Here is a 25,491-nt window from a genome sequence, read left to right as displayed (position 1 = left end):
CGGCAATCAACAGATAGACCTGAATACTTATTCAGCTAGAACGATTGTTCGCGAGTTAGTGTATGTAACCTCAATTGAATTGAGAAATACGTGACCGTTACAGTCAACCAAGTTATCTCATGAATGACATGGGAGATCCCTCGTAAATCTATACGAACAATCCTTTTGTGTTCCTTTGCACTCCTTACTCCTACCGTGATAGCACGTGAAGCGACTCCTTGACCGAATACACTTTCAACAGAACTATCCTTGTCTTCTCAACAGTATTCGAACTAGATTAGTTGATCTAGGCGCTAGATACCTCGCGTAAGAGGAAAAGTCGAGCGACAGTCAGCGGTCATGACTAGTGCTTATTATCACTAGATAGTTAAGAGACTTCTCATAAAAGCAGAAAACAGTTCATACACAGCAAGTCGAATATTCTAACGTCCATTTTCGCAAAGGCAAACGCTTGGTTTCGTTCTGACCTCTTGGAAGGCACATGGATTCGTTGCTACGATGCTTGAATTATAAGGCACCTTCTTCGGAAGTGAATGTGTTTGTTTCTGCTGAAGATGTTGGAACTATGGCCAAGCTCAAATCCCGCCGGCCCCGCTGCCTAGGCCAGCATTGGCTAATTGGCAATATCGGGTGAATAGAGGTAAATCAGCGAGATGGTTTGACTATAACGTCACACCATTAATCTGGCGTAGGCAGTATAACAGCTATTTTTGACCCCCCCCCCCAAATGAAGCAGTAGGCGAACAGAAACAGGAAGACCATAACGAATAAAGAGCACTGTGAATGACATTCAATTATTTTCCCCCATATCTCCTTTCAAGGGAATATGGTATCGATATATTGGAAAACAGTTGGATCGGTGTGATCAACGGAGTATTGATGGATTTCATCATTCGATATCCCGTAAAACATAGCCTCCTCGCTCGTTGCTATAGCTGTAAAGTTCAAATCAGACGGGCCACCACGAAAGTCAACGGCTGGAATCGATACGAAGTGACTTCGATAATACGACCCTGCTACGGTCCCATTGGGAAGCAGAGCAAGGAAGACAACTGTCCTGAAGTTATCCAAGAGGGTTATCGAAAATTGTAACATTGTAGATGGCGCAGGTAAAGTAGTGCCAGACAAGAGTTCGCCATCTGTGCTTGGTCAGCTATAGTTCAGCAAGCCCGAGTGGGACAGTATCGGGTTCAAGTTGCGCGACCAAAATCATGGTAATTGAAGGGCCTAGTGAGGATCAATGACGGCGACACAATGGCTTCTGCTTACCATGATACCACTCTGCCTCATATGTTGACTTTTGCGCCTTTCCAGAGTCTGAAGACAGAAGACTTTCGCTCATCAATGTAAGTCGTGCCACGGAATCGCCATCGGTTTGCACCTCTGGTGTTAGTGCCAGGCTCGTGCCAGCGACAACACGATCAGACTCGACCGCCAAAGATGCATGGCTCTTATCGCTCCCATTTAAGACGTTGATGCCGGCATCTCCGGGTCTCTGGTACGCCACAGCCCAATATCCCACACAGATGTCCAAACATCGATTCCAAGCCGCGGCGAGTTGTGATCCGGGATACGTCTCGATGACCTCCCCATCTAGTGTTTTGAATGTCCACTCTTCCGGCGCATCCACGAGGTCTTGTACCTCGACACTGGCAATCGTGTTGTCGGGTGCTATATACCACAGCAGAATCTTGTTCCTTGTATTATTGATTTCATTGTAACTGAAAGAGATGCTAGCAATCGGAGTAGATGGACTCAATGGATTTATAGGCGTACGCGATGTCTGAAAGATGTCCGTGAGGTTGTCCGTAGTCCAGCTCTGATTCTGGGTGTTCCACCTACGTGCAACGATGGCACCGTATCCGTCTTGGAAGAAGATGAATCGATGTGTGTATCCGTCTGGATCTGTCCAGTTTGTTGCTGAGAGATGTGACGTCGGCAAAATATGATAGCTTGTCGGGTTAGTCAAGTTACCTCCGTTCGTATGGTTATTCCCGTCACTGTTGGTAGCATCTTCTTGATGTTGGTTGTGTGAGCTTTTCGAAGATAAGCCGCCTCCTACACCACCAGCAATTGCCGCAAGGATGAAGATTATAACAATACCCAGTATTATATAAAACGAGCGGAGGGGCAGACCACATTTTCTCCTTGGTTCTTGGAGAGAAGTCTCTAGCCGGTGTGCTGAAGGTGCCAGGTCAGATTGCTCATGTTCGTGTGCCCAGTGCCTCTCAGGTAACGCCACCTCCAACCCATCATATGGCTCTTGACTTTGCATGGCCCATTAAATAATCACGCACCAGCGCCAGTTCTATATGTCGGCGATCATCGATCTGCGATAACAACACTGCAATCTGCGGGTAAAAGAGAGAAGAAGGTGTAGGTCGGAACCTCCAAGTGGATAGGTGCTTGTTGTGTCGATTTCCTCCCGAAGGGGTGGCCGACCCCTGCCTGCTACGGTACGAAACCATTACTGGATCCTACCTACCAACCCTTACAAGACGTGTTCTGGGTGTATCAAGTTCTCTCCATCGGGCATCCGACTGGGCATTTGACTGGGCATTTGACTGGACATCTGACTGGACATCTGACTGGGCATGTTTGGGGGGCCTAAAAGGTGGCTGAGCATCATCCTGGTTGAGGTTGCACTCTCTGCCTCTCGGTGTCTAAGCTGTGCCCACACCTCAGCCAGGAGGATTATAGTGCCTCGAGTGTGTAACCTTCAGCTGATGAGCCATTTTAGCCACCGCGATACAAAACGCATCATCAACAACTGTACAAGAGTTAAGTCTATAGGATAGGGTCGACGCCCAAGACATTTTGTGGCAGCACCTCTGATAACGCCATGCTCTTCAATGAGCCTTGATGCGACGCATTTTAGGAAATTATCTTTTCTATCATCTAATTGGTACTGAATGGGACTCTTATTTTGGATTCTAGAACTACTCATTTAAAGACCGCCTCTAGGAGTTTTTCTACTTCAGAGCTAACAAGCTACAACTTGATAACTGCAAGCCCTGCAGCATCCAGCAGCGCACTAAATTGGACTTCAGTCCATTCCATGCCGCTGGGTACAGCTAAAGAGGTAGAGTGTTAGTAGTAGTGATGATATTGGTGTCTGGGAATGCTGGATATAGCGGGGTGTTGCTAGCGGAAGCATAGATTCGGACATAAGTAGTTTGGAATATCCCAGTGTCATAGCCACTGCTGTCTTTTCTTCGGGATTCTGGAAGATTAGCCTGCAAGGGGCATTGGGATAGTACTGGTAGAACTCGGAAACGTCTGCGCCCTCGTCACTTGCAATGTCAACAAGCAGTGTAGCATCTGGATTCGTCTTGGTGCTACACGCGTACAAGTTGAACGTGCAGTACGCCTTGCGCTTTAGCCCTACAAAAGGCCATTGCAGGCTGGAAGACCAATTGTACATAGAGTTGAGTCAAGCCACCAAGGCCAAGAAGCAACTGTTGGTCAAGAGCTCCTACAACCCTAGTTAATCATTGTAACCTAAATAGCTTCAATTCCAAGCTCAGTCATTCGCCCTTGTAATAGCGGCCCTTTATGTTTTTGACCAAAGCCAACCCATTGACAGACTTGGTGATTCCACATAGGCTGAACAACCTCAGGCATTCATTCCTCGAGATCTCATCTTTGAAATCGTCGTGGTGATTGCTAGAAATTGAGCCAGGCGAAGACGCTAACCTAGGTTAGAACAAGACTTGCAATTATCGCATCCAAATTCGGAAAGGTTACGGAGTGCTAGAAAAGGTGAACGTTGAACGAGCGGTTGAATAACCCCCAAGGACAAAAGGCAAGAACACCTCAGCGAATGCAATGGCCTCCCAATGTATACATATCTGGCTGGTGTCAAAATTCGAGCTACGATGTAATCACAACCCTCCGTCTCGGCAAGCTGGCCTGGTCCGGGACTGCAGCATTCGAGAAATGGGCTAATCTCCGACAGAGCAGGTGATGCCGGAGTTAAGGAGATAGGCTATCGGTTTGGTCAGTTGCATAAGAGAAACGCTCGGGAAACCGTCATCTTGGGGCGCTGAAGCATTCAGCAGCCGAATCGCAGTAACTCTCTCAATATCTGCCAAATGCCATGGCAGGCGAAACCTGCAAAGCCTAGTTCTAATAAGCTCTCCATAACGATTACCCTGTATCGCCCGAGTGACCTCTAGGATTACTACTAGCTTCAATCTTTAAACGGGTTTGAAGTGGTACTCTCAAAAACCTAACACACGACAATCCAGAGCAATTTGTTGTATTCTCTGTGTAATACGCAGAGACTTGGATTGACTGTCTGACTTGTTGTGGTTGTAGCTATCTAGAAAGGCCACCAGGTGAGTGGTGACCGAAGTGGGAAGTACCGCATTCACTAAGATTATATTCACAACGCGCCGTTGGTGTGTAACGTAGGCTGTACCTGATTAAGCATAATTTTCCGGAAATTCTACTGGGGAAACTGTCTTTTATTTGGTACGAGGGCTGAAAATAGTTGAAAATTGCCCTTAATCAGCTAAAGTCTACGTTACACGCCAACGGCGCGTTGTGAATATAATCTTAGTGAATGCGGTAGGCTATCCACCCATGATGACGTGACTACTAGGGAAAGGCTGCTGCCTTGACAGGTTTTGGAGATGTGGCGGCTACCACATCTGTATAGGGGAGGCAATCAAATTACCTCCAATTAAATCTGTGTTTTATGTGCCCTTGCTGCCTATCGCGCCCTCGGTGCAGCCAAGACCGTTCATGCATTTAGGTTTCCATACCTAGTCTGCCAGACAAGGATGGTTTAACTAAGCGAGCCTCCGGGAATACGAAGGGACTTGTTCTCTTCTATCGAGGTTCGAGGCTGTAATCACTTTAATCGGTTTAGTTGTCCACTTGTCTTGTCTTAGACATTGCTAAGCATCTGGTTACTAGACTACGTTGCATGATGTTTCAAATTCCCAGATACCTAGACAATATTTCCTTGACTTACGTGTATACTGAATCGTCAAACGCGATATACATCACACTTAATCATAGACCGGAGCCCGAGGGGCCGGGACGTGAATTTTTATTTCCATTTCTGGAGAGTGGAGAATCCTGGGGCTGATGCCGCGTCTTGGCAACTCTATTGGATCAAGAGTCACGTTGTGTCACTAACACGCTGGATCGTTATTTAATACTTTGCGCAGCCTGGACACCAACGACATATTTTTCGCTTGCCTTACAAAGTCCCCTCTGCCAGTAAAAACCAGCATATTTGTTATGGTAACATATACATAAAAAAAATAGAGGGTGAAAAAAAAAAAAAAAAAACACAGCTTCGCCAAAGCCATTGTTCTTCCAATCGCATCACCGCCGTTCCACCCTAGCCAAAGTACAACTATTATTTCACTCCCTGGACTCAGAGTACAATACCTTTATCCATCTTATCTTTGCTTCCCATCTTGTCTTGAGATGGCAAACGGAGACCCTGGTAAGCGGCTATTCTTACGGAGTCAGACCTTGACATATACCCTTTCCTTGATATTGTCACTAAGCGTGTCCTGCTCTGAACAGTCCCCGGTAGCCTCTACATTTATGCTCCTAACAAAGCGGCGCCTATTATTTTCGTCGTTGCTTATGGCGTCTCGGCTATCGGTCACATCTGGCAGTGCTAGTAAGTGTGTCTTCATTTTCATCATTGCAATCCTCTCGGCTTCGTGCCGACCTGCTAACACGGATCATTAGTCGCTATAAAAGCTGGAAGCTGCTTGGAATGCACCCACTCTGCGCCGTTTTGTTCACAGCTGGGTACGCGGTGCGGGAATACGGAGCATACAACTATATCTATACTAGCAAGAACGTCTTGATTGCCTACATCCTGAGCCAGGTATTTATATATGTATGCCCGTAAGTGACAGCATAAATTCAACCCAAATCAAGCCATGTGCCCCTAGTTGAATCACCTAGCTAATAGTTTGTTTGTTCAGACCACTTCTTGAACTTGCCAACTATCATATCCTCGGCCGAATACTTTACTACGTACCATACTTCGCACCTCTTCCTCCTAGCAGGGTCTTGTCCACGTTTGGCGGCCTACTGGCACTCGTTGAACTATTGAACTCCTTAGGGGTAGCCCTGGCCTCCAACCCGGCATCAGCACCGAGTCAACAACACCTGGGCAGCAGCTTAACACTAGCCGCTATCGGAATACAGCTCGGTGTCATCGTTATTTTTATCGGCATCGCCGGCATATTTCACTATCGCTGTATAAAAGCCGAGGTACATGCAAAGGCAGTGTCAACGCCTCTTATTACTCTTTACGTCAGCATGGTCTTCATTGCCATCCGATCTATCTATCGCTTGGTCGAGCATGTGGGCAATACGAACGTGGACCTCGACGATCCCGAGTCGCTAAAAACCCTTAGCCCACTCTTGCGGTATGAGTGGTTCTTCTACGTTTTCGAGTCGACACTCATGTTCCTCAACTCTGCCCTCTGGAATATATGGAACCCTGGACGGTATTTACCAAGGAACTACCACGTTCACCTGTCTCAGGATGGCATGACTGAGGTAGAAGGAGAGGAGGACGCTGATGATCGGCCGTTCCTGGCCAAAGCAGCACACATATTTACCTTTGGACTTCTCTTTCGAAGAAAGCGTTCATATCAGTCGACCAGTGAGCTCAATAATTTCTCGATGGCAGATCACCAGGGCTCAGCTGAATCATGCCACCGTCCTTGATTGATACTAGTCCACCTTTTTTCTCCCCAGGGCTTTAAACCCCCGACCCATGTCAAGGATCCGTGAGCAGGCACCCGGGGTCGGGGGGTAAGCGTAAGTACAACCCGTGGGCTTAATGTACTAATTCTTTAATACTCTTTTATACTTAGATAGTTTGGGAAGATAAATTGATTATTTATAATTGAATTGAAAGAGCGAGCAGACATCCCGGCTAGGATGTACGGGTTTTTGGCATGGTGGTATCTTGATACAGTAAAAATAAAATGTTAAAGAGCTGATAGAAACACCCATTTCGGGATAGAAAATGACTGTCACGTGACGACGCTAGAGCTAGGATTGGATTTAAGAATATAAAGTTACGGTTAGTATCTTAAACATAGATATCTAGATATGTATATTGCAACAACGAAACATGCCCAACATAACTGCATTGATCTCGCGCATGAAATTGCACCCTCCCTTCGACCACTCTAGCGCGAACAGGAGCTTTTGCCTTGGGACCCCGCCTCCTCGCTATGGCAAACGTGCAAATCATCTCAGACATCCACTTGGAGAGCCCGAGGACATATGACGTTTTTGAAATCACCCCCAAAGCACCACATCTAGCCTTGCTGGGAGATGTTGGTTACATGTTCCACCAACAAGAGTACTTCGACTTTCTACGGCGGCATCTGTTGAAATTCCAGACAATCTTCCTAGTTCTCGGTAATCATGAACCGTGGCATTCTACGTGGGATGCTACGAAAAAGGCAATTCGCGGATTCGAGCGCCAGATTTCACAGGAGCGGCAGTCGTCAACTAGTCTGGGAAAGTTGGTCCTACTGGATCGCACCGTTTACCACCTAGAAGCAGAAACTGGGGAGAGCGTTGCTATCGTTGGATGTACGCTGTTCTCCCAGGTGCCAGCCCAGTCCATAGAAGCGGTAAGCTTTGGCATCAACGACTTCTATCGAACCGAGAATTGGACGGTGGAGAATCACAACGCTATGTTCGAAGAGGAGTTGAAATGGCTTAATGAACAAGTTATATCACTACGCGGGAATAGGATTATCGTTTTAACGCACTATAGTCCGACCCTGGATGAGCGCACGACAGATCCAAAACACAAGGGTAGTCTAATCCGTTCCGGCTTCGCCACTGATCTGAGCAACAGTGCGGCCTGGCTAAGCGATGATGTCTTGGTTTGGGCTTTCGGCCACACGCACTTCAATTGTGATTACGTGGATGAACAGACTGGGAAGCGCGTTGTTACTAATCAGCGTGGTTACTACTTTGCCCAATCCCTCGGGTTTGATGAGGACAAATGTATCAAGTTTTGATAAGGTATAACTGTCAGATATAAGCGATGACATGCAGAATTCAGTATATTGATCGTATTGTTGTTCTTGTCTATGTTTGACTTGTCAAAATAAAGGATATGTCGGCGAGTGACGCGATATAGGGGGTAAGCTAAGTTAGCTCCAACTCCGGGGATCTACCTTATAAATTATTAATATATGCCCTAAGGGTAAAGCAAAATCTACTTAATTTGTGGTTGGATATACCCGCACGGGATTTGAACTCTGCGGATTTCGGCTGCAGATGTGGTAACCAGAGGTGTGATTGGCTCCAACCGATGTAACCGAAAACCCTCGACTCTACGGTGTTGTCAGTCACATGGATTTGGGAGTATATATCTTGAAGGGAACTCTTTGAACGATTTGAGGACTTTCTTTGATAGCGGGGAGCGCTGGCCGAGTTGCGAACTCCGGAAAACGTACATGCATACCCCGTTTAATACGAAGAACTTCACCACATTTTCTCGCGTTGTGGTCCTCATCATCCAGCTCACTTGAGCGATATCAAATAAAAAGACACTCACTCTTGTCACGCCGCGTCAATGTGCTCGTCTTTACCGACAAGCGTTCTCTTATAACCTGATGCTGAGATGGCAGGAGATGCGGTGGAATGGGGTCGGCGTGGCTAGTTATATCAATTACCCCTCACAGTGGATTCCTTTGGTGGGCTAAATCTTGCACTCTACAACATCAATACAACCCAATTGACAATCCCTTCGCTACCAATATCCAAATAAGAACAACTAATTCTGGAAAATAATCTGTAGGAATAAATTATAGTTTCTTTCGATTAACACTATTTCATAGCAGCGGTGGCGCGGGTGTTTTCTCGCAGCTGCCAGCATTTGAAATCCTGGCTTTCTAAGCAACGCTTCTTTTGACCACTCCCCACATTTTCGTATGCAGGTACGGAACCAACAGTTAAAAAACAAGAGCCAATCTGTATAAGACAAGGCCTCCAAAAGGTCCTCCCAGCCCATTCGCTCACTTACCTCAGTATGCTGTAACTGGCGGCTGTCGCTTGGAACTGTAATGAGAAAGGCTCCTCGCTCCTTCGCAAGACCAGGTCCTCATCGCACGCCGTCTCGTCTGCCCATCTATTTTCCTCCCTCATCTGCACTCTTTCAGTCCCACCCTCGGACCATCAAACGAGGAGCCATTTCATCAATCTCCTTCAATTCATCATTCAACAGACCCTCTCAGAAGGCCGCAGCTTCTACCGACATCGAAATGTCTACCATGGAGCTCTCCGGCCTCACTGACGAGTTCGACTGGAACAGCACCATGGGGACCACCGCGCGTTTCATGCGCGACACTGGGTTCGAGACATGGGGGTTCCTCGTCTACCGTTGCGCTTACGGCGACGATGAAGCATGGAATCGCTATATGGAGGCTTTCAAGGAGCAAGTGCACAGTACGCTAGAGTACTACGGTCGTGATCATCTGCTGGAGCAGTATGCGCAATGGACCGTCGTCGAGGACGAGGAGACCCTGAACGGCGCTTCCAAACAGCAGGTGCGCGAACGCTTCGTACAGTGGAGAGACCAGCACGGCGTCTCTAGAGAGCTCTCCGAGGCAGCCACCATCGCGAGACAGAGCGCGTTTTGGGCGACTCACGAAAGCACCCTTCTCCCACGGTTCACGTACTGTCTCTACGTCGACCAGAAGTGCCTTGATACGCTCAAGCGATATTCTGCCGCCAAAGCCAGCGGCGCCGGCCGCACGGATTGGCCCGTCATCGTCATGATCGACGGGGATTATGTGCCTGGTGGCCAGTACACCCACCCGCATCGCCGATATCCCGAAGTTGAAGGCTGTACGGATGAGTATGTGGGTTGGCAGTACGTGACTGCTGGATGTGTGCCAACTAGGTATGATGCGCTGCATTATGAACGCATGGATCTTGGGGGGGATTTTGAGAGGCCGCCAGCTGTATATCCTTTTTGTGAGGAGCCTATGCCATGATACACAGCGTAGATACGAGCTAGGGGTAAAAAGAAGATAATTCTGCGTTTGAACTTATAGAGATTGATCGTCAGATCGAAATTGGCCCTGAATCCATGAACTATGTACATGGAACATGTAGTAGTAATTAGTAGTGGACACCTTGCCACGTCCCAGTGCCCTTGCGGAGGCCCGGACTAACTTCAACGCAGAATAGTCCCTACGACGTTAAACACCATCAATCAATCAATCAATCAATCAATCAATCAATCAATCAATCAATTAGAACATAGATTTATTTTCCTGTAAAACCTCAAATAGACTGGTCTAGAAACTGGAGACGTAGGAGGGGAGACTTCCTCATAGGATCTAACTTGGAACCCCTATTTAGGTTGTAAATTCACCTGCACTACTCGAGTTAGATGGAGAAACGAGTTCACAACTGGAATCTGGATTATTGAGGTCATACAACCCGCTAGGCACGTCGGAGTAGCAAGAAAATGAGCGCTGTACATCATAATGAGCGGCACAAAGAAGAGTCGGTAGGGATATATCTATGTATATCTCTATATCAATATATACATAAGAAAGTAGGAAGCGATTACCAATGTAACATAACCATATAATAATATAAAGTACCTCCTTAACTAAATCCTCTTTCAACAAGACGGAGCAGCCAATCTAGAATGGTGACACTATGTACTGAAGATCATCGAAAAGGCTGTTGACATCCATCTGAATCTGCAACGCGTTCGCGGGTGCGTTGCCGCTCATGATAGCCCGCGTATACCTCGCAATGATATCAGTGATTCGGTCTGACACCCATGTACGGGTCGTCAGCGCCGCCTGTTGGTACCACGCCGGGTAGAATTCGACAAACTGGCGGCCAAGGTTAGAGAGCTGCGGGACCGTGGCCGCAATCCGGTCCGCGGCGTCCCGTATATTATTGAGGTTCATGCGGACGATTGGCAGGATGGTGGGGTCGTTGATATAGCGGAACACACCAATGATCTGGCGTAGGGCCTCGAACAACTCGTCTTGGGCGACCGTGCTGGTGAGAGATCGCTCCAGCAGCATGTCAAACCTATCCCGCGCCATGGGCGATATCTGTTGTCCTACTCCTTCCTGAGTATTCAGATTAAAGATTCTACCTTTTCTCTGATTGAAATCCCTCTGGCAGAGGACCATTCCCACACGATTTCCATACGAGCCGATCTGATCGTACATATATTCCACTGGGGTCTTGATTTCTTGGCTCGTTCCCGCTCTAGGCAGCCCCGGTGGGAGTACAGGCGCGTTATAGTAGTTTTCTATCGAACAAAGAGTTAGCCAAGTACTTGTGCCAAGATGTGTCTGCACATGGCCCTCCAAGATGTCATCGGGATTGAGAAGATCTTATAGTTCAAAGCAAGGGAACAGTAGCATGTTCGAGGCGCTCGAAGAAGATAAATAAAGAAGAGGAGGGATTGATTACGCATAACTGGGGGCGGCACGACGTTATACTGTGAATCCTCGCCACCCGGCAAGATCCCTGAAGCAATTGTATAAGAAAAGTCTTGCAGAATTTGTAGCTATGTATGCGTCGAGTTAGCCGGGCTGCTCCTCTATCTTCTAATCTAGCCAACTTGGAAATTGGGGAGAACTCACGTCTGGGTTATGCTCTGTGTCGTAATAGTTGAGTAGTTGCTGGCGAGTGAGTGTCGTGCTATCAAGCACCTCAATATCGGTCGAACGACATCCGGCCCTTCTTCGCATCCTGATTATTCAAAGGTCAGCATGGGATACAGCCATATAGACAATACATTTGAGGGGGATACCTACCTCACAGCAATATTTCGTGCCGCGGGCCCCCGTGTAGAATCATGAAGATGTGTAGATCCTGGATAACGCCTGGCGTATATCCTCAGAGTGTATAGAATCCCAAGATATCTCCAAGTGATATTGAAGCCCCTATTTCCATTGCCTTTGGCGCGCGCATCAATCGAATGACTTGATTCCGTGGTAATAAGCTCATGGGAGGTTAGGTTAGTCCAGTACGGTACCGTATTGTTAACCAGGGGCGTCGTCGTTGGTGACGTGATATTGAGTAACCTAATAGCATCACCATCATCGTCATCGTCACCCTCATCAGCGAACGGATCCTCACCACAAGGATCGGCGCCGGAATAGCCATCAAATCCCACGCCGTCCACCCTGCATATATTTATACCACACTGAGGCTGGGCCAAATAATCTGGAAGGAAAGGGTCTCGAGGAACGACGCCACCATCATCCCCCCCTGCTGGGCAGGTGTTGAATGATACAAAACCCTGGAACTCGTAGGTTAGACATGAACAGAACGTCATTATGTGGAGACAGAGACGTACTTCAGCAGTGTTGGGCGTGACAGAGACTTGGTCAGCCCGTCCTTCACCACCGAGGTTCGGGTAGTGTAAGTTTTGGCCTCGAGTGCTTCCAGCATAGACCTTCCCTTTCCTCACCCACTTGAATTTACTGCCACCCAAACTGCCACGGTCACTTTCGGGGCGCTCTCCATCATTAATCCAGACAGAAGCATCTCCACTGAACTTGTCTACCCACATGAAGTCGGCACGACCATCGCCTAATTTATCCACCAAAACTATCAACAATAGTATGAGACCATGAGGATAGGGCAAGACTCACCATTGACATCAGCAAATTTATGATTCGCTCGATCAAACTTCTCGCTATATTTAACCTGCCCGACGCTTCTAAGATCAAAGAGATCTGATTTGCAGTCGTTCAGCCAGGCCGTCGTCGTACCATCAGGCTTCATGCAGAGGTAATCGACACATCCACTTCCCGTGATATCGGCAAAATGGTGTCCGATATCGAACAAACCCACCCCCCAACCCTCCCTGCAGAAGGACTTCGAGCTAGTTCTCTTCTCGAAAAAGAACGTCCCACCCGAGTACTTGGTGAGCCACACCGTCAGGCTACCGGTCTCTCTGTCGACCCCGATAATGTCGGCCTTACCGTCCTTGTTCCAGTCTCCGACATGTAGGGCCTTTCGATCCATGCCCGTATCTAGCGTCTGGGGAGTGCCCCAGTTGGGGTAATTGGTGGTGCCGGGAGGAGTGTTGGTGTTTGGGAAGATGACGACCTCGCCGTCTGCGGAGATCCAAACGTAATCATCATTGCCGGTCCCTGTCATGTCACCCCAGTGGGCTCCATCACCTAAGAGTGTAAGAGGTCAGTATTTTCACCGCCAGTGGAACATGGGGAAAGTTTGTTGATGAGTCCTGAAGAATTACCTTTCTGGGTAGTGCCGCCGTTTCCAAGATTCTTCCACGCTCTTGCGCTTATAGACCAAATATCGTCTAGCGTAGTTTTGAGATAGAGATACTGTCAAGCTTAGCATTGGTACCACCAGAGCATCAACACCAGTGAACAAGGCTGGCAGGAAGGAGAGGAGGGGGCATACACTATAACGCGAGGTACTGGGACGATTCGACCAGACACGGGCAAACATGATATTTTGCTGTCCCCCTACATTCTCGTGCATACCCTCATGTGTAATGCCAGCATAATTCCAGTAGGGAACCAAACTTTTACTGGTGCCGCGTTGGTTGATCCAGGTTCTGACCTGCCCTGTTTCGTCCACCCAGAGCACATCAGAACGGAAGTCTCCATTGATATCCACTATTCATGTATAATTAGTAAATAATGCGGCAGTTACTTAGGACTAGGTAAAGGCCAGACTTGCCAAATCGCATCATAGAAATGTCAGGAAGAGTTTGTGAAGTCCTGAAGACTATTCCCAGGTCTTGCCAGTACGCTGCTGAATCTGACAGTATGCCTGCATTACGCCAACAATGCAAACTACCGTCGTCGTTTATGACACAGTAGTCTAGTCTACCATCTCCATCAATATCTATGGCAGAGTTAGTTTGGCGCTCCGAGTGGAAACCACAGCTGAAGAAGATGTAAACTTGTAGTTATGACCTACCACCGAGGCGAACCCGGGCCTGAGGATATCCTGGAATGGCATTCTTGAACTAGATAATACGGCTGTTAGTAAAGACTCTCGGAATCATCTCACATGTGACAGACACGGGTTGTGACTTACTTTACCAACACTTCGCCACTTTGGTGGATTGGTACCCTCGTTGATGGACACATACCTGCAAATTCATCAGATCCTAGAGTACATATGTTGGATTGGGTTCAAAAAAGTCCCTCACATATTTCCGGACGGGTCTATACATATGAAATCGTCAAGACCGTCGTTGTTCTAAATCTCTAGAGTCAGTCTACCTTGTCGACTTAGAGGCGTGCTACTACCAGTCTCTCTTACCACATCACCCCAGCGTATCCCTGCACTCGTGTTAGCTTCAAGAACAATATCGAGAAAACAGCACACCACGAACCTCGGACAATACAATGGCCTTCGACCATGGAAAAAGCTCCAACAGCCAATTTGAATGTGCCATCTCCCTGGTTGATGTAAAGATGTACATATGGGAGATCCTCAAATATTCTGCCATTCTGAACCACAACGATGTCGTCCAGCTCCCCACCTCGGGGGGCACCACCTAGGTTTACCGCTTGAAGAGCATATGCAGTAGGTGCTTCGTCAGTAGGCGGGAACAGGATAAGATTGCTGTTCCAAATTTCGCCCATAGGCATAGACCTGTGCACGTAGGTACCATCGTTGACGATTAAAGGTGAGTTGCCCCGAAGAACCTGCATGCCATTCCGTGGATCTTGCGCTCCACTATTGTACTCCTTGTCGCATTGGCTACCGGAGGTGGCATCATCGAAATCAACGTTAGTTGACGGAGCCTGTAACCAATTGTCCTGTGCTTCGACCTCCTCGATGGCTGCGGCCCAAACCGAGGCCATTCGGCGCTGTCCCTCTATCGTCGGGTGCGTGCCGTCCGACATAATGTGGTCAAGAGTAATAAACCCATCATCCATGTCAGCTAACTGGATCTTTTGGCCATTGCCCAAGAATTCCAATACCAGATCACGGTAGTAGCCGTTCAGTGTATTGACATTATCAGGGGCATGCCTATTCGGTATCAGAGTAGACAGGATAACGACAACGCCAGGGGATAGGTCAAAACACGTCTGTAACAAAGTCCTCATTCGATTTCCAGCGTTTTCGATATCCTTATTCGTTGTCGCATCGTTTGTTCCGGCGTTGAGCAGGATTACGTTGGGTTTGTACTTAGGGACAGCGATTGCTGCCTTTTGTGTGATGTTCGTTAAAACATAACCCGGCCAGCCTTCGACATCCTATTATGTATATTATTATTAGCATTGTTTTGCAGATGGGGTATGAGTGTGCCTAGGCAAGTATCTCCAGAAAAGTGAAAACATACGTTATCAGCAAACTGTCCAAATCTCCTACTTCCCACCATATTCACTTTCCAGCCACGGAACCGCAGGTAATCCCTGATGAACTTCCTATATCCTCGACCCATGCTGGCTGGTTCAGCCGGATCACCGTATGTAATGGAAGCACCAAGTGGCATGATGCGAAGGTAGAATGACTGGGGAATTCTGAGCGTGGCATTATGAAACGAGGCATTATTGGGAAAGGGAAAGTTGATTGAGACATTACGAGCCTCGTATTGGGATAAAGGAGAAGGAGCGGCGAGAATACCGGAAAGAATTGAAGAAAGGAGCAAGATAAGCCCGAATGGGATGACACTGGCTGCTTTGAAGGCAACCATGGTTCATAGATGTGAACGTCTTAGAGGTCATTAACCTGGCGTTTCTGAGGCGTTCATATTCTCATTGAATGGGCAACACTCGAGATTTATATTTGCATCACGGCTTCATCACCATGTTCTTCTTCTTACTCTCCTAGGTCCACACAAGTTCTTTTCATCCGTTCCATCCGTGTTGAAATTGTCAGCATGGTCACGATGCTCTTAGCGAGCCACGGCTTAGTCGGGTCTATAGCAAAGTTTTTCCAGAGGTTCTCTCGTGGCTTCGCCATCGGCATAAGCAATAGACCAGTCCGTGCCGCATCGTGCTGACAATTCTCCCTAAAGATACAGAACCAGTTGTGATGGTTCAAGCTATGTTGGTTTGGCCATGGTTCAATAGTTCCAGAAGCAGGGATACTAATTTGGCATCTCGGATTTAATAAGCCAGGATTGGCTGATGTTGGCCACTATCTAACCTTTCACATTAGTTAAGTCACGATTCTTAGACTGGTGGGCTGATACTAAAGATTATATGGCTCAGCTAGAATTACATCGTCCGTTGAGTCAGAGCACCCGAGAGACAAAAGTTGTACATGTAACAAGTTGAATGTGAGCTGGATTCTAACATAGACATAATATGGACTGTAATGCCTTCAATTTTATGTCAACGATGGTATGAAACTCTATATTATGTCACTCGGATTGAGACTAAGTATCATTTCAGGTCAAATCCCTTCATGTATCTTGTTGCATTGTCACACATAACAGACAAGTACTATACTCTGTATATGGTATCAGCTGTAGGATACGTTACATGTAGGGCTCGTGCAACAATAAGAGACATCACACCCCTCCCTGTATTGGGGATCGTGAGATGCATGTTGGTTCATAGTGCTGAGGTCTGATATCACGTTACTAGGCTTAGAAGAGACTGGAACTATGAGCACGCGGCATAGACTCGTCTTCGGAGCTAAGAGGTTGTGAATGTGATTTGGGTGGTGGAGGCCCGAACTATATGGCATGACACTAGGTGGGCTAACATGCGGCGTAGGCGACGAAGTGCTTATATTGTGCGCATGATAGTCGGCTGTGGATACAGACGAAGCAGGATCAACTGAATGGGTCTCTGTCTTTCCAAAATAGCATCGGTTATGACAAGTATGCAGTGTAGGAAGAGTTATTACCAGTAGTTCGCTTGTACCTATCGTCCGATCAACATATGCTCCAATTACTGGGATTACCTTGATCTTGCTAACGATAGTATGGTTACGAGACACTCTATGAAAAGTTTTTGATTAATAATATAGCGTAGCATTCTGCATGCATTAAATATTGGGAATGGATTGCAGAGGTCGTTTGGAATCTCCAGTACTATATTCGCCCGATAATATACAGCTGCCAAGAAATGTCAACGTGATGAAGTGGAAACGACCATAGGCGAACTACAACTACGCCCATTCATTATCTCAATTAGGTAAAAGAAAAAGTGAGACGACTGCGCCGTGGTAATGTTTAGAACCGACAGGTAATTGAGCTGAGTAGTTGTCCATAATCATTAGTAAATAAAGTAGGCTTTGAGGATGTTGGTTGTGGCCTGGTCATGATCCCTGCTGCAGTAGTTTGTATGCAAGGTACCAACATGCATCTAAGTTAGCACAACACGGCAGAGGTTTTCATCTGCCTAGCTTCTTATTCTCTACACATGACTCGTGTTTTTAGCTGTGATTCCCTTAAGGGTTTTTCTGATTGCGTCTCTTAAGCTTTTCTTCTCTTCTTGGCCCCCCCTAGTCTTCGGCAGCCTAATTCTCGGGACGACGCTATATGGTACCTGACATGATGCATAACTCAAATGCGCTGCTGAAGAGATCATACCCTGCTTGTGCGCCCCTCTCCAGCTGGTCCAGTCTTCGTGTGGTGACATTGCTTGTAGAGCGTATGTACCTATACTACTTGAGCTTGTAATTGAGCTATACCTCCCCTAGAGTAGTCTCGGCGAAATAGATCGATGCTTTCTCTAGAATATCGTTGTTGGCTATGGCGGGCGAAGCACTGATTGCTAAGGAGGCTGACTAGAGTTGCGCAACTGTGGTTAGGTGTGGAATTCCGTCGTTATCGAGGACGCGGCGAAAGGGGGCTCCATCGAGGACTATTTGTTAAGCAAAAACCCTGCCTTACGACCACCCCCTATCATGACCACCCCCCCTGCCTATTAATTACCTAACTTTTAAAGCGATTTTCTTAACGAATACGTTATTTGTAATGCTTTTTTTGGTATTTTTAATTAAATCTATTATTTTTAACCTTAATAACCTTTTTTATATTAATATCTTTATATTTTAAAATGTATTAATTAATAATTTTATTAATATATATTAAATAATTATATAATTTATATTTTACCTTTTATATATATATTATATAAATAAAGTTATTATTAAGACCTATTTTAATTAATTTTTATTTAACTTTAATATTTTTTTAAAGTTTAATTTTTAATACTTTAATTTTTATTTATAAAAATATAATAATTTTAGCTTTTTTATTAAAAGCTTTATTAACCTTTATAAAAAATAACTTTTATAATAAATTATTAAATAAAGGAAAAGTTTAAGTTAATTTTTATATATTAATTTATAATTATTAATTTTTAAAAGGTATTTTAATTATAATTTTTAAAGTTATTTTTAATAAATTAGGTATAATAAATTATTTTTTAATTATAAATATTAATATTATTACTTTTATAATATTTTTTTAAAAATATTATATATTTTAAAAATAATAATACCTATTAATTTTTTAAATATATTTTAATTATTTTTTATACTTTTTTTAATATATTTAGCTTTATTATATTTTTATATATAGCTTTATATATTATTAATATATTTCTTTTTAAAAGCTTTACTTTTAAATAATGCATTTTCCACTTGACCTGGCCACCTAATTGAGCTGGCCACCCCCTTAACCTATATAAAAATCCAATGTTTTAATCTGGGATAACTTAACCAATATTAGGCCCATAATAAAATAATTAATACCATTGAATTTGTTATTTAAAGGGGAATCCAACGGTATTTTTTATTATTTTTTATAAAATTTATTCAGCGAGATATTAAGCAATACGCTAAAGGGGCGCTAAGCAAGGATTATTTTAACGCTTACTTTAGCGTATTCCTTAATAACTCCGCGAATATAAATTGTAAAATTTAATAAGGGGTACCGTTAAATAGCTTTTATATTTATGAATCTAAGGGTATATTTTATTACTTTATACGACTAATACTCGTAAAGTTATTGAATTATCACGTGATTAACGCACCGATGTTTTTTGTATGGGCTGGTGGGGTGGCCAGGTCAATTGGGTGGCCAGGTCAAGTGGGAGATGCGTTAATTTATAAGTATTTTTTATAGTTTATTTTTTAACTTTTTTTTTAATAAATTAAAAATTTTAATATTTAATAGTTATAATATATAATTATAATAAAGTTTAACGCATCTCCCACTTGACCTGGCCACCCAATTAAGCTAGCCACCCCCCCAGCCCATACAAAAAACGTCGGTGCACTAATCATATGATAATTTAATAACTCTACAAATATTAGTCGTATAAAGTAATAAAATATACCCTTAGATTCATAAATATAAAAGCTATTTAACGGTACCCCTTATTAAATTTTACAATTTATATTCGCAGAGTTATTAAGCAATACGCTAAAGTAAGCGCTAAAATAATCCTTGCTTAGCGCCCCATTAGCGTATTGCTTAATATCTCGCTTAATAAATTTTATAAAAAATAGTAAAAATTACCGTTGGATTCCCCTTTAAATAACGGATTTAATAGTATTAATTATGAAATTGTGGGACTAATATTGGCTAAGTTATTATAGATTGAAACATTGGATTTTTATATAGGCTCAAGGGGTGGCCAGCTCAATTAGGTGGCCAGGTTAAATGGAAGATGCATTATAAAATAAAAGTTAAATTTTATTTAAAAGGTAAATTTAAAGAAATTTATTATTAATATATAATTTATAATTATTATATATTAATATATATTATATATTATTATAATAGCTTTAAATATAAAGTATAAAAAAGTTTTATAATTACTTTAATATTATAAAATTATTAATTTACCTATTAAATAAATATTTAAAGTATTAATCTTTAAATAAACTTTAATTTTAATTTAAAAATTATTAACTTTATATTTATATATCCTTTTAAATTATTAATAATAATAAAGTATTATTAATAATATTAATAGCTTTAAAAATAATAATTTATTTATTTTTTTAATAACTTTTTTAAAAGTTTAATATAAAATAAAGTTAATAATTATTTAATAATTATTATTAATGCTTTAATTTATATTTATTTTATTAATATTATAAAAGTAATTAAAAGGGATATTTATAATTTTTAAAATTTTAAAGTAATTAAAAAAAAGGTTAATATTAACTATTATTATATTATTAATATAACGCATTTCCTACTTGACCTAGCTACCCAATTAACCTGGCCACATTTTTAACCTTCGTACACACATGAAAAAAATCCCTTATTTCTCCATTAATAATTATAGAAACCCTTTATAAAAAAAGCAACCTATAGCTTATACTTTAAGCTATTGAATAAAACTTAAAATTATTTATCTAATGTATTGTTATTATTTATAATATTTCTTATATAATATTTACTCTTTAAATGAAAGGTTTTAAATTAATAAGCAAAATATTACCTTTAAAAGCTTAATTAACTCCAAATGAAAAATAATTAATTATATAATATATTTTTAATCTTATAATAAAATTATTTTTACCTTTATATAGTTATATAAGAAATATAGCTAATTAATTAATAGTATTATAGGGTTAAAAATTAATTGAAAAGAATTAAATATTAAACTTTATATAATAAACTTTAAATATTTAAATATATTTTAATTGAAAAATTAATTATTAATAAATATTAAATAAAAATCTAATTAAATATTATATTTAATTTATTTTTATATAAAAAATAATAAATAAAAATAATATTTAAAAAGAAAATATTTATAACTTTAATAAAATTAAGTTTATAATAAGTAAAATTATATTTAAAATAGTTATAACTTTAATTAAATATAAATAAAAACTATAAATTATTTAACTAAATAATTTAAAATAGTTTATAGTTATTTAAATAATTTTATTATATAATTAAATTATTTTATTATATATTATTTTAATAGGGAAAAATTACTTTATATTTTAATATAAAAATAATAATATATTAAGCAATTGGAAAATTATAATTATAAAAAATAGTTAAATAATATATAAATAAGCTATAAATTAAATTAAACATTTTAATAAATATATAAAGTTTTATATAAAAGGATATTATTACCTTTTTTTCTTTAATAGTTATAAAAGTTATTATTTATATAAATTTAAATTATATTATAAAGAAAATAATATTATTATCCTTTATATACCTTTTTATTCCTTTTATTACTTTTAATTATTTAATATTAAAATATTTAACCTTTTAAAACGGTTATATAAAAAGTAAATTAAAGGTTTTATATAAATATATATTATTTATATTTAAAAGGAAGATTTTATAACTATATTTTTTTATATATTTAATAAAGCAATTATTTTAAATAATATATAAAGGGAATTTAAAGGAGTAAGTTTAATATTATATAATTTAAATTATATTATTAATTAATTAAATTATTTAATTATACTTTAAATTAACCCTTTATCCTTAATATTATTTAATCTTTATATAATTATAACTTTAAATAATTTAATTAAAGTTAATTTCTTTTTTAAATATATTAAATAAAGGATTATATAATATTAAAATAGCTTTTTTATATTTATTATTAAAGGGTTAAGTTAAATTATATATAATATAATTAATATTATATATTATTTTATATTATTAAAAGGGAAAGTTAAAAGCTTTTATAAAATAAATTATAAATTTAATAAATATTATTATATAAAAAAAATTAAATTATAAAATAAAGGATCTTTTATTATTAAAGATATTAAGGATTAAATAAAGGTATAGGGTATTTTTAAGGTAGAAAATCACATTATATATTAAAATAATTATTATACGAAGAGGAAGGAGATTTATGCCCGGCATTATAGGGCTTACGGCAAACCTGGCTATAATGCATAAACTTGCAAAAATGTTATAGAAACGTCTAACAATTTAAATTTAGATTAATTTAAGTTAATTGTATAAATAGTTGTTAAGATATTTTTAAATGCATGTATAAAGGTTAAAAATATAGCTAGGTTAATTGGGTGGCTAGGTTAAGTAAGAGATGTGTTATATATAATTAATAAATTATAATTTAATTAATTTAACTTTATTATTTTAAATTAAAAAATATATATATTATTCTTTTTTAAAACTTTTATTATTATTTAAAGTAATTAATATATATTTAATTATAAATTTAAACTTAAAAAATAAAAGTATAAAGTTTAGCTTAATTTATTTTATTATTTAATTTATTAATTAATATTTATAATAGGTTAATAAAGCTTAAAGGTTAATATAAATTTATTTTTTAATAAAAATACCTTAAAGTTAATAATATAGGTATAATTTATTAATATTTTAAATATATATTATTACTTAAATTAAAGTTTTAAATTAAACTATATAAATAATAGCTATAATATAATAATTTTTAAAATTAAAAGATATAACGATAAAGAGGAATTAATTTTAAACAAAATAAGGGTAAAAAGTTATTGTAAGACTTAAATGCGGTTATGTTATTAAGTAGTATTTAATTAGGTGGTTGGGAGTTAAAGCGCGTTTTAGGGTGCCTAGGGCCCTGGTCGTGACGGGGGTGGTCGTGAGGCAGGGTTTTTGCTTATTAAGCTTAGTTGCTAACGTACTCGCGTGAGTAGCCAACCGTGGGTATACGAAAATGACTACGCATGATTTACAGGTATTCTTACCTGATCTCCCGCCACCTGGCACTACCATATACCGGTATGACACAAGTATATGATCTCTGCGCCAAAGGCACAACACCAACTGTAATATCAATGACGCTCGCAGCGGAGACGGCAAACTCAGATGAGAACTGCCTCTGTCAATGATCGAGGCGAGATTTGCGTAATGTAGACAGGAAGAAATGACTCATGCCAGTCCTACGTGCTGCTGTATTTCCACATTGCAGAATGTAGGATAAAACCATTCTGAAGATTATGCGATGACAATAGATCTGATAAACGATGGAATCAAGTGAATATTTCTCAAGAATAAACCTGTAGCCCGGCATGCGTCCTTAAAACTGGCCAAACGAGAAGGTAGGTCACTGGGTAGAGCGCGAGGTATTGGGCACAACACCATAGTCTTCCGTCGTTCTCATGTGTTGTTGGCGAACGTTGACGACGAAGCAGCTCCGTGCCTCCAGACTTCAGTTTATTTCTTCTTAGCAGCCGAACCCGACTGACTACAATGCGGAGTGATATCTTCTAATTTGACAGCTGCCTATTGGGGCGTTATAAGTAGGAACCTCGACATTATCCAGCTAAGAAGGTATATGGTAGGAACCTGGCGGTAAAGGTATAGATGACATGAGCCCTGTATCTTTCAGTCGCCCATTTCAGTACTGAAAAATTATAACATCTGGTATATTCAATTACTTCTTTGACTCATGCCAGCTCACTACTGTAGTAGGCTCAATCAGGCGGTACTATCCCAGGATATTAATCTATATCATGTCTATGATGGTTAATTAACTCAGAGCTGTTAGTTCTTGAGTTACGACTGCGCCCTCTTTACAATGAAATACGCGTAATCCCACGCAACTTGGCTATTATTGTGTAATCCCATGTCTAACTTCGTAGCCAGGCCTACGGCTTTCCACAATTATACCCGAGGCACTAAGAACGTAGCTGGCTAAGTATACTCGACAGAGAAGTTTCGATACCTAAGCAGCGTAATGTGCCATTCGGCACGTCCATTGACGATTAGTAGCCACAGTAGTAACTGTACACATCAGCAGTGATGATGCAGATGTACCAGACTATTACAAGCCCAGCTTACATTCATTATAAGGCGTAGACTTAGGTTAATAAAGTATATATGAGGGCATTGTGGAGGGTAAATTGCTTCAATGGATACCCGAATGAGATTGAAGACGAAGTAGAACAGTGTAAGTAAGAACGTTTTAAGACATTATGATGTTGGTAGTAACCTTATAACTCAATTGATGCTTTAGACTGACGAACTGGTGCTCAAAGGTTCTGTATGTAACTATGCCCCTAATAAAGGTTAAACGAAGAAGCCCTAATATCACTTATAGACTGCTATGATGAGTTAAGAGGGTATTTCGTCCTAAGTTACTATATTCCTTGTTTTATGAACTGGGTGCTTTTTAGTATATACTCTCTACAAGGCTTATTGGATTACAGCCTACTGTGCTTAACTCCAGTGATATTTGCGCTTGAAATCTCGCGCCTTCTTAACCGAAAAGGCCCCCAGCGTTCTATTTCCAAGTTGGAAACAAGGCTTTAGCCAGGCTAGACTGGAAACCAGGGCCTTTAAGTGGCACATTCACATCGTCAAAATTATGATCTCTAAAGCTATTCGGGCGGCATTTATTAATAAGCCTATAGTTCTGTTCTTTAAACCGAGCTACCCGTGCTGTCTTTAACCAATTACTGTTTTACCTTTCCATTCTATCAATCCCAGCTATGAGACGCATTCATATATAAAAGCATGCAAATGTAGTATAACACATAGCAAATAGTGTATGTCTGACACCATGCGCTTCTTAGTCCCTAACATCTAAACATACTTTGAGACATGTAGCCTTATAACTCAAACACGCTTGAGTCTATTTTAACTTCCGTCACCTTGTCTCAGATAGATTTCCTCCATGCTCACATAAATGGTCTAAGTTAAGACGGTGCATTGTGGCGTAACTCTGAACGCGAGAATCAGCTTTCAAATCTTTCATACGTACGCAAGTTGTAGGTTACTTATTACTTATCTTAGGCTTGCTAGTTGTAATCATGCCTAGATATCAGTCCGCAGGCACGATGTTGAGAAGTATCAAAGACATGTAATGCAGATACGCCCACTAGGCTATCAATCCCGAGTCTATTTATCTTGTAGACTTTTAGCTTTATTACTCACCTCTAGATAAAACAACACACATATAAAAAGCTACTGTTTTAATCTTGCCTTATTTCACGAGTCAAGGAAGAGCCACAAGTAACACACCCATTGCAAGAGATATGCGGTGGTATTTCCACCTTCTCGTCTTAATCTCTAGCATGTTCTAGCCGAGAGATAGCATGCAGATATGAGATTTGAATCATCTATGGATAGTGCCACATGTTGGTATCATCAGCGCCAAATTCCTCCATCATCTTTCTCCCCCCATAATTTATGCATGCCTCTCCCTATCATACCAGACGATAATAATCTCGGCTGTGAGGGTACCATGGTAATGTCCAACCGTCAAGGACATAGATCAAATCCCCGTTCACTACACATCTCGTAGGAACTTCGAGTGCGTTACATATAAAAGTTGAATGTCTCGACATGCAGGTGGCATTAACCCTCTGATCGTATGTGCGTTGCGTATGTCGTGTCGATGAAACAAATGACGAGGAAATTCCGATTTGACATATGCCGTCATCATCATCGTTGTATGTATTCGCGTGCTGAGCGTTTCCAGAACCATATCCCATCTCTCCCCTAATGTCCCTATGCCGAACGGAGGCTTCTCGACAATGTATAACAATGGCAGAAGCTGGGCTTGGAACTTG

General features: G+C 41.1%; 5 protein-coding genes across 5 annotated transcripts; 3 read left to right on the top strand and 2 right to left on the bottom strand.

Moving 5' to 3' along the window:
• Positions 1-519: 519 nt before the first annotated feature.
• On the bottom strand, positions 520-2,604 carry F5B22DRAFT_602868 (uncharacterized protein). Its single transcript, XM_047974702.1, has 2 exons — positions 1,270-2,604; positions 520-1,139 (listed from the first exon to the last, which is right to left on the bottom strand). Exons 1-2 carry the CDS (start codon positions 2,273-2,275, stop codon positions 817-819), a joined length of 1,329 nt encoding a protein of 442 aa, XP_047831999.1. The 5' UTR covers positions 2,276-2,604; the 3' UTR covers positions 520-816.
• A 2,584-nt stretch (positions 2,605-5,188) lies between these two features.
• On the top strand, positions 5,189-7,049 carry F5B22DRAFT_602866 (putative RTA1 domain protein). Its single transcript, XM_047974701.1, has 4 exons — positions 5,189-5,464; positions 5,548-5,647; positions 5,719-5,880; positions 5,961-7,049. Exons 1-4 carry the CDS (start codon positions 5,446-5,448, stop codon positions 6,712-6,714), a joined length of 1,035 nt encoding a protein of 344 aa, XP_047831998.1. The 5' UTR covers positions 5,189-5,445; the 3' UTR covers positions 6,715-7,049.
• Positions 7,050-7,118: 69 nt separating this feature from the next.
• Positions 7,119-8,558, top strand: F5B22DRAFT_103987 (Metallo-dependent phosphatase-like protein). The gene has a single exon (XM_047968688.1). The coding sequence runs from the start codon at positions 7,230-7,232 to the stop codon at positions 8,031-8,033; it is 804 nt and encodes a 267-aa protein (XP_047831997.1). The 5' UTR covers positions 7,119-7,229; the 3' UTR covers positions 8,034-8,558.
• A 723-nt stretch (positions 8,559-9,281) lies between these two features.
• F5B22DRAFT_635731 (uncharacterized protein) lies at positions 9,282-10,016 on the top strand (the record flags this gene model as incomplete). The annotated part of the gene is made up of 1 exon (XM_047977189.1): positions 9,282-10,016. The coding sequence occupies one exon, from the start codon at positions 9,282-9,284 to the stop codon at positions 10,014-10,016; it is 735 nt and encodes a 244-aa protein (XP_047831996.1).
• Positions 10,017-11,812: 1,796 nt separating this feature from the next.
• F5B22DRAFT_635730 (carbohydrate esterase family 3 protein) lies at positions 11,813-15,496 on the bottom strand (the record flags this gene model as incomplete). Its single annotated transcript, XM_047977188.1, has 12 exons — positions 11,813-12,304; positions 12,362-12,597; positions 12,660-13,193; positions 13,271-13,336; positions 13,458-13,658; positions 13,723-13,890; positions 13,966-14,014; positions 14,086-14,140; positions 14,201-14,250; positions 14,314-14,348; positions 14,387-15,257; positions 15,344-15,496. 12 exons carry the CDS (start codon positions 15,494-15,496, stop codon positions 11,813-11,815), a joined length of 2,910 nt encoding a protein of 969 aa, XP_047831995.1.
• Positions 15,497-25,491: the final 9,995 nt, after the last annotated feature.

The sequence above is a fragment of the Xylaria bambusicola genome (assembly GCF_022495145.1).
Source record: "Xylaria bambusicola strain CBS 139988 unplaced genomic scaffold F5B22scaffold_15, whole genome shotgun sequence".
NCBI classification, from domain to species: domain Eukaryota; kingdom Fungi; phylum Ascomycota; class Sordariomycetes; order Xylariales; family Xylariaceae; genus Xylaria; species Xylaria bambusicola.
The sequence above is the reverse complement of the archived record's forward strand: the minus strand, read 5'-3'. Positions and strand labels throughout refer to the sequence as shown.

Coding starts and splice junctions, on each gene's coding strand:
- F5B22DRAFT_602868 (XM_047974702.1), bottom strand. CDS start 2,275: ATGCAAAGTCAAGAGCCATATGATGGGTTGGAGGTGGCGTTACCTGAG. Junction 1,140..1,269: donor TGAGGCAGAGTGGTATCATG/GTAAGCAGAAGC, acceptor GACCAAGCACAG/ATGGCGAACTCTTGTCTGGC.
- F5B22DRAFT_602866 (XM_047974701.1), top strand. Junction 5,648..5,718: donor GGTCACATCTGGCAGTGCTA/GTAAGTGTGTCT, acceptor ACGGATCATTAG/TCGCTATAAAAGCTGGAAGC. Junction 5,881..5,960: donor GTATTTATATATGTATGCCC/GTAAGTGACAGC, acceptor TTGTTTGTTCAG/ACCACTTCTTGAACTTGCCA.
- F5B22DRAFT_103987 (XM_047968688.1), top strand. CDS start 7,230: ATGGCAAACGTGCAAATCATCTCAGACATCCACTTGGAGAGCCCGAGG.